Here is a 12,225-nt window from a genome sequence, read left to right as displayed (position 1 = left end):
TATTATGTATTACTCCAGAAATTCTATAAAGATCAAAAGAACTGATTACAATGTTGACCTTTGCATTAACTCATCTGAATTTAAATTCAAGTGTTTGATTTGGGAAAATAAGTCCATTTATCATAGGTCTGCTACTGAGGGGATTGTGCAGCCCTGATTGGGAGTGCTGAGACCAAATTTATTTATTGAGCGTGGGCTTGAAAATTGTTTGTAGGACAAGAGGAACAAAAGTTTGACCTGCCATTGTGTTGCACCCAGGGAACAATGTGGCAGCTGCCCTTTTCTAAAAGCTTTCAGTCTTTTCTTGCTGAAGAGCTGAAGGATATTTATAGTTTAAATATATAGAACTATTTTGAAAATGCAAACCAGTGAGCTTTTTTGCACTGTGAGATAATTAGCTTCTAAATATAAATGTTACAGTCTAGCATTATGAAAGATGATGTGATACTCTAGATCTTAATATTTCCCCTTTCAAATCTATTTGAAGTTTATTGTCCTACAAACATAAATATTTGAGTGTACATTTTAGAACTGGCTTCTCAGCTAATACAGGGAATGTTGTTTTATGAATTAAATGTAATTCATCTAATATGAATACTTAATACTAACCAAAAGCCTACTTCCTTTATTTTTAAAAGGGTAAGAAAAATCAGAATTTAAAGAGCTGAAAGTAACATGCAGAGCGATATCTTTGTAGTACAGCTCATTTTCTTGTGCAATACTAGAAAGGAGAGCTATGTCAATTAAGTGCAACTTATTATATGCTGTTTACAATAGTGCAAATGTTTGATATTGCATATCCAAGTTTAGCAAAATACAGTTCTATTTTATTCTTGAGTCAATCCATAGCGCCAAACGGTGGTGTTTGCTTATGTTGCCTTCCACTAGAAATGCATTTACTTGTGATAAACTAGTATCTTACCTAAAGATGAATTGAGTCAGTTCAGAGAATTCAGGCAGTGTGGAAAAGTATCACAGTAGGTATGAGGAATCTTTCATAAGGATTCGAGGATGTTATCCCAGTGGATCATAAAATATTGTAGAAGGTAACTTCAGAAACTTTAAGCTTAAATACAAAAGGAAAATAAATTGTTGTCCTTTGTAACTATGAAATCTGGCTATAAATGGGAGTTTTTGTAGCTAATACACTTTCACCTTGGATGAGAGCTAACACTTCCACCCCTGCAGTTCTTTCCTCTAAACTAGTTTAGTCAAATATCAGGATAAGCTGGGGAAAACTGTAGAAGGGCAAGTGGGTCTGCATCACTTAGTTCATTCGAAGTTACAAAGAGTTTTATGGTGTCTTCCTCTGCAGTGATGTCCAGTCACTGGTTGGTGTCCACCAGTGCTTTATATTCCTATATATTTGTTATGGCCTTACTCGTCTCTGCAGTTCTATCCACTGTACTTATTACTACACATAATACATGCATATCCTCACCTCATTTGAGTATAACATAGGACCTTAAATAGGTCCGTGGCGTTGTAGTGTCATGAGTTCTTTTTTGTAGCATCTTTTTAAAGCTATTTCTAATATCTGACACCTACACAATTTAAACCTGTCAGGAAGTATATGTACAGCTGTGCTACTGCTGAAACTTTAGTAAGCAAATGCCACAGATGGGAATTGGCAGCAAATGAAATGCAAATTTAATAACTCACTTGGTAAGCTGTGCCTGGAATTGTACCACAACCAACTTGAAGGGCAAGCGCTGTATCGAGCAAGTTGTGTTATATGCACAACCACTAGGATGTCTTTGGATCTTTTAAGAGTCTACCATGGTTTTCTATTATGTAGGGTTTTATATCGTACAAAGAGAACCTTAAAACATTCTTACTGATAAAAAGACATTTGACAGTAGGATAAATGCATTTTATTCTTTAAATCTAAGTGGATTTGATGGTTGATGACTTAGCACAGTCCATTCATGAGCTTCTTGTACAATACATCTTTGGTATCTGCATTATGTTCAAAATCTTGAACTGCAACACTACTTTATCTTAAGTGTTGATATCCTGATGTGGGACCACTGTTAACTCTAACATGCTTGACAGTCTCTTTTAAAATGTATGAGTAGAATTCCCACCTTTGATTTCTCACACATCCCTACTAGAACCTACTTGTTTCCATTTCTTCTATAATGGAACTCATGAAATATTTATGTTTGATATTTGAAGACAAGATGATGGAAAAGCATGAGAGTATCTTGCTAAGAAAACGTGTTTTTATTGTGATATATTTAAAATTTATTTCTACATCATTTTGCTTAGGGGGAAATACAGAAAAGAAATATTCAGCCTGAATTTTGCTTGACTTTAACAGTGCTCAATTAGACGTTGATTTCTGAGCTTTCTGCTTGCTAACTCCTGTTATCTCTGCTGGCATTAACTGTTGGAGACAATGGTTATAGTTACATGTTGCAAGATCAGATGGCAGGGAAAGTGGTTAATGCAGTGATTTCTAGAACTAGCCATTCATACAAGCTTGTAGGGTAAAAGAGATCCAGGCGAGCTCAAAAAAGCCCTGTCACCCACGTACAATAGTCAACAATGAAACCACTCAAGTTTGTGTCTGAAGCTCTTCAAATACCTTTTCCCTGCTGTTTTAATTACTTGTGGGAGAGAACTTCAACTGAAATACAAATTAGTTTGTGGGCACTAATAATTCTGTTGCTGCATTATCTAAAAGGTGAACGTTCAAATGTGTAAATTTCGTAACGGCTGTTATTTATCAATCTGTATACGTTCTGAACATTATTTTATTCCAGTCTTATCAAAATATATATCAAAATTTCCAATACCTGGATTTTTGGAAATGTATGTAGGATGTAGGAAATTCATAAGTATGCTGCAATCAACATTTTTAATACCCAATTTCCCTACTAGCTTGCTGTTCTGAGAATTGATTAGTTTGTTTGGCTTTTATAATCTGTAATATAACTAATTGAATGCCACATTATATATTAAAAAAAAAAAAAAAGAAGAAGAAAAAAAAAAATAAAAAAAAAAATCAGCAAATGAAATTTGAGTGAATCAAGACTTTCAGATATGCAGAACTGAGGTGCCAAAATAGGAAACCTTTCTGCAGCAGAAAGATGAAGGTGAGTTATCCTTGCAGTTCAGTCTGATCTACCTCTGTGACTGATAGTCCTAGCCATTTTCTCAGCTACTGGAAGTACAATCATGTAGAAACTATACAAAAGGAAGAAAGAGACTGAATTATTTTACTTCAAGATAGCAAGGGCTGTGGGCAGTGGTGCTTTCTGTTCAGCCCAGTGGTAGGCCATTTGATTTTCATTTAGTTGTAATTAATTTCACTAAAATATGTTTGTCGTCTGAAACAGAGATGATGTTATTTGCAATTTGTATACTAGTCACAGTATTTTAATCTACTTTTTTATAACATCTGAGATCTAACGTTAGTACGTCTAAATATATTCATTGCTGTGTAGGTTAATGGAACTGATAACAGGATTGAGTTTTAATGTACAAGTAAAATGAAAAGACTTTAAAACAAATTATTTAGCTAGAAGTTCCATTTGTATGGTTTGTGTTTCAGGCTAATCATTAGGGCTTACTGTAGGTCAGCATGTCATATCCCAGTGGTGTCTGGTGAGATGGAGGGTTATCTCATATGTCAACCAGATAGCCCTGTGAACCATTTTGAGCAGTCAAGATAATAGGACTGAATTCTGAAATGAGGTAGAATTTTGAAGTGGGGTACAATTCAGAATGAGAGCTGGAAATATACAGTGCCACATGTGAGCACAGTGCTGTTGCTTATAAAGGCAGTCACCTTTTGGCATGAATAGTGACTTATGTTTGACAATAGTCCCTCAAGGCTGGGTGCAGTGAAAATGGAAAAGATGGCAAATCAGGTATATATTCCTGCAGAGAAGAAAGACGAAGGAAAAAACTGACTTCCTTATCAGGGCGCTATTTTTTTGTGTGTATTTATTTTAAATCAAATTACATACTAGTTCTTCATTTGAATACTGATATTGCATGACAACCTAGTGAGTATTTTTTAGTACTGTTTTTGACTACCTTTACCCTGTGGTGTTGACCACAATTACTGTCTTGTTTTTGATCAAAACAGCAACCAGAAAAAATTGAGTATTTCTTTTTTTTTTTTTTAATGAAAGTGTAATTTTTATGTTGCTGATGCAATATTGTGACTAAACTGTCTGAGAATAGATGCACTTCCATATTTCTAGGGTAGCTGGTTTTCTGTTGTTTTTTATGTTGCATTTTACATTTATAAATAAGGAAGAGGCCAAATCTATTGCGTATTTCTGGAAGGAGGAGTTCTGTACTCTCTGCTGTTCTGTACTCTTTCTCGTCATCTCAAATAATACGACCAGATTTCTAATTGCACATCTAAATCAAATTTTTGATATCATAATTGAAGTTGTTAATCATCTTTTATATAACAAAAATAAATTGTAAACTGCTTTAGTATTGTGTTTATTTTCAACTTTAGAGCTGGGGCAGTATATTCTGCTGAATTCCATTATCAGTGTTGGGAAAACAAACTTTTGCATGCCTGTATTTACAATACTTAATTTGAAAAATTACAAGCATTGAGGCTGAATATATATATATTTTCCTTCTGCCTATCTACATATGAATTGCATTGTGTTTGCCTTTTTTTTTTTAGTCATGTAGGTGAATGTAGGTCAGTTATCTGTCACTGATGGGCAAATTCTGCTAGTATTTCTTCACACACTTGATTCTGTGTCTGTAAGTCATAGCAAAAGCTTAGTGACTTATGTAGCTTTTGGTCAGCCAGTAGAGGCCACTCATAGCTTACTCCTGAAACTGGACGGTGATTTGAAAATAGGATTTTGTTGTGTGCATGAGTTTTCTAATTCACTCTGAGTAAGCTTAACAAGAACTGTCATAACATGACTTGTACCTGAAAAGTGTTCTGCTTATGAGCAGTTCTGCTTGTGTGTTTGTCTGTGTTTAATATTGACTTTTTTAGTTTCCTCTAATAAGTTTCATCATATTAAGAATAGTAATCACCTTCAGTAGTGTACTTCAAGCAGTCTTAAAGCAAATGCTTTAATTGCATTTTTTAAATCTTTTCTGATACAATTTTTACTTTCACTATATTACATTACTCACATGAATTAAGGAGGAACTGCTATAATTTAGAGTTCTTGGGGGGGAGGAAGGTCTTGTTTATATGTTTTTGTTGTTTCTCCCAAATATACAACTGAGTTGAAGTAGAAACTAGCCAAAGGTCAAAACAACAAGCATGTAGCAGATGGAGGAACTGAGCACAGTCTCACAGGCTGAGGCTACTATCCTAACCACTGTGCTCTGCTCTTTCCTTCTATCTGTATAACCGTACAGGTAACTTCACTTACGATAATAATTTTACATAAAACACATTGTTTCAGCATTTTAGATCGTTCATAACTAACAAGGATGAAGTCCTTGTACTACTGAAGTAAAAATCCTGTTAGCTCAGTGTTAAGCTAAGACTTCACCCTAGGATAAGTTTTATCTATAGATAAATATCACATGTAGTAAAGATCTTTTCATATGCAATATGAACCTCAACATTTTAGTGGCAGCTTTTTTCTATTAAGGGAAAGTTTGATTTAATTTAAATATAGTTAGTTGAATTCTAGATTTTTTTTTCAAAACTAAAAATTGACAATGTTTTATTGTCGTACTTAATATTTTTTCAGACATCTATAAGAAGATTTTCCTTTTCCCAGTGTATGAAATTGACATAGAGATACTATATGGAGTTTTGGCAGTCCTGAAGCTTATATGTGTGTTTTGTACCACAAGCTGGTTTAAATTAAAGAAAAAGGTTTTTCTTCTGAAGTCTCTTCTTAACCCTCAGTAATGTCAGTTTCCTTTTTGCAGTGCTCTGAGCTGCTGTTGGAGCGAAGACACCACGGTTTTATTTTATATTACACATCAGACATCTCGAAACATGGTCTCGTACTTTCTCCTTTTCAAACACTTTCCAAAAGCCACTTGTTTTAATGTTATAATTAGTTAATTTCAAATGCATGCTTGATCTTAAAAAAAATAAATAAATAATAATAATAATAAAAAAAAAATGCAGCTGAGAAAAGCTGTGTAAAAGCATAGGTTTAGAGTGAAGTTCCCTCTTTTGCTTTTATATGTGATTTAAATTTCCTATCTTTCTTTGAAGAAATGGTGTGAAACTGGCCAGAGAGAGAGGTGAACTTGCATGTGTTCTTTGACTCCTAGAAACATACTTTATCTCACATGTATAGGTGCTTGTTTCTTTTTTTTTATTAAGAGAAAGTGGTAAGACATATACAGGGCGATAAGTGTTAACTCAAGTGTTAAAGATCAAGTCTTCTGCCCTTTTATTTATTTATTTATTTATTTATGAGGTTTTTCCTTCCTATCACTTGCTTATGTTTTGCAAGCATAATGGCAATGATCCATTGAGTTTTGCAATGCTTTGTTAGTGAGTTTGATATTAAATAATTATAGAGTAGCAAGAAATTGGCATACTTCTAAGTATTCTGCTAATGGACCATGTCTTCATGAAGACGTAATATAACCAGTAGGTCAGCCCTACTTTCCCTTTACACATCATATTTTGCTGCTTTACTCATCTGAGCCAGAATACAGATTGCAACACAACTGAGCTGTGTGAAGACCCGTGATATTTCTTTTGTATTTTGAAACTCAGTTTTGTTCTTCATCCTTTAAGACATTATTCCCAGTCATTTGATACATCTTTTTTTTAAAGCTATTCTTATTTGGGGGGAAATGGATAGAAATACTTCCACTTTCTGAATTAGTTATACCTACCTAATTTCCATTGCAAGTGAGTGTGCTCAGTTATAAGGTAATAGGGCTTGGAGAAATGCAGCCTATTAAATACACTGGTAAAAACCTTGAAAGAAATTATTGTGTAGCATCAGCTCTGATATACTCTATACTTACTGTTAACTAACACGAGTGTTTAAAAGCTAACAGTCTTGCTGAATTAAGACCTTTAATATTGTGCATGAATTGATCAGAAACACACTGTTAATGAATGAACTTCATTTTAAGTTTAAAACAACACTCTGGTCAATCTTCTACTTTCCGATCACAGTAATTATGATTCCTTGGGATGTGTGTGTACACTCAGACCCTACCTGCTTGCATACACTCTATAGAAAAAAAAAAAATAAATTGTAGGATCATTGAATGGTCTGGGTTGGAAGGGACCTTGAAATTCCATCCTGTTCCAACCTGCTGCTGTGGGCAGGTTTGCCACACACCAGATCAGGCTGTCCAGGGAATTTTGTGATTGGGAAAAAATGAAAAGAAATCTTTTGTAAAACTTCAGTTCTGTTTATTTTTCATTTACCACTGGAAGCCCAGTACTTACTTCAGCTCCTTTTTGTGCACTGGGACTTCTAAACCAGCTCTAGGAAACGATGCGATTTTTCTACATGAATAAAAAATCTAAACAGTTGAGTGGCTATTTGTTTCCCTGTGCATAAACTTTGCAATTTATTTTGCTAATAGTGACTTAGCAGATTAAAATTAGTGATAGTTCTTTGTTTCTTTTTTTTTTTTTTTTTGCTTTTTTCCCCACCCAGTTTTGCAAGGATGAATTCCTTTGCGTTACCCATAATGAATCTTACTGTCATCACCATTCAGTTTTATATAAAGATCTGTAATTTTGCACTATGGTTTTAATTTTATCAATATTGTGTGTGTGCTCAGTAAAAGTGAAGCTTTCTAGGTTATGTATGAAAAACCTGAGTGGCGTACTCTGTGAGCAGTTGTATCTGTTCATATAGTTCATATTCTCATATAAATTAATGGAAAAATGTATTTGTCTTTTATATATTATTTTAAAACTGAAAATCTGTCAAGTGATTTTTCTGGGATTTTCAATGCTTATTAAGTTTCAGATTATGTATTTTGAGTAAGCTGGAAACTTAAACTTGTTTCCATAAGTACGGCTGTGGGTAAACAACCAATTTTAGTCCAGAAAATAGCTTTTGCTTCTGTCAACATGTTGTTTATTTTCTCCCTGAGATAAAAAGTTCAGTTTTCTGATATTTGTACCAAGATAAAGTCTATAAACAAGATTAATATAGTGTGGAAAAGGTTGTCAGCAGCCCTGGCAAAGGAAATAAGTTGCCTGTACACAGAACATACTGTAAACTGAATAAAAGTGTCAGGTCCACCATGAGATAATGTGATCATGAACCTCTAACAAAGCATGACATAGGCACAGTCGGCTTTTCTTATAGCCATAGTGTAGAAAATGGATTACTGTATTCCAGGGGTACCCACTGGAGTAGCATGAAAACTTCATTTTGAGATTAATGCAGGATGTAACTCTTGAGAGCCGAGCAACATGTTTACCTGTGTTGTTAAAGTAACAGTTTATTTATTAATCTTAACGTTTATAAATCATACATTTAAATATTTGATTGTGGTTTTAGGTCTGTCTTTGTGAACTGGTGTTTCTTGCTCTCAATTAATAGATGAATACCAGTGTAAAAGTTGTCTGAACTTTGGTCACTGATTTACTGCTGTCATGTGGCTGTGTACAGCCTCAGTAACTATAAAAACTGTAAAACAGTAAACTACATAAGCTGGTAAAGCACTACGTGTGTTATTCTCCGTGTGTTCTCTGTGCTAAAGATAATCCTTTAGGTAGTAAAATTATGTTGCCACCCTCATTTGCTGTACTGGGGTTTTTTAATGCACGCATAGATTTTTCTGCAGTACTTTCTTTTCAAGCATCACCAGCCAGAAAAGTGACAACATTTAGGGGTCCCTTTTTTAGGCCCATTGTTACTTTTAAGGTCAAAGGAACAGAATAGAGTCAAGTACTTAAATCTTGGAGCTTTCAAATTACTTCATAATTGTTCTTTCAAAGTTTTTTACATTTGGAGCTCCAACTGCCATGGTTTTTCTCCATCATAAGACAAGATATTTTTCTTTAAAAGTTGAAGGAATTGTTCTTAAATAAATCACAGGCTGTTTTTAATTGTGAGCCTTATGTTTGTTTTCTTTTGGCTAGTCTGAGCCATATAATCATATTATTGGTGAATTTTGTGGCCTCCTTTCAAAGCTGGCAGAATGTCTGACTTCTTTCCTGCTTCTACTGACTGCAAGGCTAACTCCAAGGAACTAAAAGTCAGTTCCTGCATTCCCTCTGGCAGGCACTGTTTGCCTTCTGCTTTGTTTTTTGAAGGCATCAGTTTCATTGGGTGGTCCCTAATTCTTCCTGTGTACATGGTGCAGACAAATTAGTTCTATTAAGGTGATTATAAAAATAAAGCTGACTGCATATTTGAATTATACCAGAATATTATCTTCTGCACATTACAGGAAAATTCTATGTGTGATGTCATAAATTCTTATGATTGCTCTTAATTTAAATCTACTAAGTCATTTTTACTTCAGTGCACATAAAGGTTTAGACAAAAACTACACAACATAGTATGGTAAAAATCATTTTCTTTGCTTTTTTTCTTGCATAAACTTTAGTTTCAAGAGTGGTGGGGTTACAAAGCCTGAGGAGATTTTTTAATATTATTTTGTTGTTGTTGTTGAATGTGATTTTCAAACCATCTAACTTTCAGTTTTTCCGAGTAAGCACTTCATGGACATTCAAAAAGTAACATATGTCCCAGATACCTGTAAATGTCTAACATCCAATCAGAATTACGCCCAAATGATTTGGTAAATCCTGTACAGTAACTTTCTGCATTCAGTTTTTAATTTAAAAATGCAGATATTGCTAATTGCATTTACAAAATTCAGTAACTACACTAGATACTGCATCCAGTACATGCAGTATGCATCCTTAATAAACAGTCTCTGTGTTCGTATGCTGCTCCATAATTCAAAGAAAATTTTTTTCCCTACTTTTCTCTCGTAGATAACTCCAGGACCAGGTGGTAGCAGAAAGACCATTCACTTGTCCCAGGATTCTCTTCACCACGAGTGAGTATCAGTACTGGACTTAGAAATATTTTTATTTTTGTTTGTGTTACAGTCGTACCTCTTCCCTGAAGCCACATTTTGCAACTGTACAAATGTGATAAGGGAACCTCAGCTCAGCTACCTAATGTTCGTTGTTTAATAGTAACATTTATAATCCTTTGTAATACATTTTATGTTTCTTCACGAAACATGCAGTTCAATACTTTGTAAATGTATTTTTATTAAGCTGCTGATTGTATGCTCTTCTAAAAAGCAACACTCTTTAGTGCTCTAAAACAGGATAGATATCAAATTTAGCAGGATGTTTAAAAAGATGTGCTTTGTTTTTTTCAAAAGTGAACAATTACAGAAATGCATCGTTTGAATATTTGAAAATAAAAAATAATGTTCTTGAATTTTAACCATTATGTATCATGCAAGGAAAAAGCTTATTGTGATTTTAATGAAAATACATTAATTGTTTGGATACACACAAATAAAGAATGTCATTCAATTTATTTAGCTACTGCAGTGTGCAATTGATATGAACTGCTGTTCTGTCCAGCTGACAACGTCAGTTGTGTTCTTTCTTATTTATTCTCTTGAATAATTACAGCAATAAGGTAACTTTCCTATAATTTCCAAATCATACATCTGAAAGTCGAACTGTTCAGTGCAGCTGTTGAGCACCTTTCATTTCCAGCTTATATTAATGTCTGCTAATTTATACGTCAAAGTATACTTGTAACTCTCTTGCTGTCATTTCTTTTATTTTTTTTTAATTTCACACTTGTCCTTTAATTATCTCAAAAACAGAAATATAGGATTTAGCAGTACATGGGTTCCAGGTACAACTGGTATTGTATGATGATTCCTTACAATACAGGAAAATACAGGAATGGGAAGATGGACTAATTATCAGCAACAAGCTTTCAGATTTGTGACTTAAAAATTTACGTGCATTGCTCTGAAAGTAATATCTCCTATTAATTTCCATAGAAATTACAGTAGATTCAAATAGCACAATCATGCTTTTTGATAGTACAAATTCACAGCTACAATAAACTGTTTTTCAACATTTTCACTGCCATTGCTTATTCATATTTGCCAGAAATAAACAAAATCCTGCATGCTGCACTCTTCAATACCTGCATTAGTAGAAATTACCTACTGTCACCGCTGCTGAAACATAACACTCACTGAGTTCACGTACACTGTTCTGTCTCCGTCAATGTTCATCAAGTGTTGATAAGCGTTTGTGGGTGCCTTTTTATCCACATGGAAGAAGGCAGTGACACACCTTTGCTTCATATGCAATTGCATGACAGCTGCCATTGTGTCAGAGTGCCCCTCTGCTGCCATCGGTCACGTGGCAATAAAAACTAATATATAATCTAAGATATTTTTGGGATGGTTCAACCTCTACTGTGATATCACCACCATTTGTATCTGATGTCTTTATACAATATAATAAAATTGGGGGCATTACTTTTGGAGCAGCCTTCATTGCTCAGGCAGTACCATGGGCTTTGCTTCTTCTCAAAGTACACTAGTTAAACTTGATATATGAGCATCATTATGCTGAAAAATCATTATTTTTCCAGAAAAAGTGGAAATAAACTATTATATTTGATAACTTCAGGAAAAGTGCGACAGTTGTAATTGCAAACAGTTAGAATAAATCCGTGGAATAAGGCTGCCAATAGTCAAAATTGTGTAATTATGTGTAGATATGAGTCCACTAATTCTACTGACTTGGAATTTCACTTTAGATTCCAAGTCAGACCCTGGTTTATGAGGTAGTACAGTTACAATTACCAAATAGTCCAAAGTATTTAAAAATGTTTCCAGCTATGATCAATAAAAAATAACACTTCAGGATTAAATATCAGGTTATTTTTATTTATAACACTTGCATTTTAGTATATTAAAATATGGTCATTTTAATATTATTTTTCCTTCTCTGACGAAATATAATTACCTATAAATCCAGTGGCTACTGAGAAGTGAAATTTGTAGTGTATTCTTTCAGGACTGTAGCAGACTGAGAGTTCAATAAAAATATCCCATTAAAATAAAGCGTAGCCAACGGCTGTATTTTCCTGGCAGACAATAAAATACCCAAAAGCACGCACAGGCTGGTCATATGACAGCATGTGCTTTGTTAGTTATATTGTTAAACCTGTCTTTTCTTCTTCTCCCACAGCCATTGGTTTAGCCCTGGGGCTAGGAAGGAACATAGCCAGGTAAGAACTGTTTTGATCAAAACCAGTTTAC

At 34.2% G+C, this 12,225-nt stretch overlaps 1 protein-coding gene across 5 annotated transcripts in view; it reads left to right on the top strand.

The window, feature by feature from the left end:
* GPATCH2 (G-patch domain containing 2) overlaps positions 1 to 12,225 on the top strand; it is a 96,436-nt gene that overhangs the window by 48,406 nt on the left and 35,805 nt on the right. For all 5 annotated transcript variants that reach the window (XM_015857254.3, XM_015857257.2, XM_015857256.3 and 2 more), the window contains exons 6-7: positions 9,905 to 9,969; positions 12,155 to 12,194. In XM_015857254.3, coding sequence (XP_015712740.2) covers positions 9,905 to 9,969; positions 12,155 to 12,194 — 105 coding nt within the window. The remainder of the gene's footprint in view (positions 1 to 9,904; positions 9,970 to 12,154; positions 12,195 to 12,225) is intronic.

The sequence above is a fragment of the Coturnix japonica genome, chromosome 3, assembly GCF_054131305.1.
Source record: "Coturnix japonica strain WE chromosome 3, WE-NBRP24, whole genome shotgun sequence".
NCBI lineage: Eukaryota > Metazoa > Chordata > Aves > Galliformes > Phasianidae > Coturnix > Coturnix japonica.
Note: the sequence above shows the minus strand (reverse complement) of the source record. Positions and strands in the feature narration are given on the sequence as shown.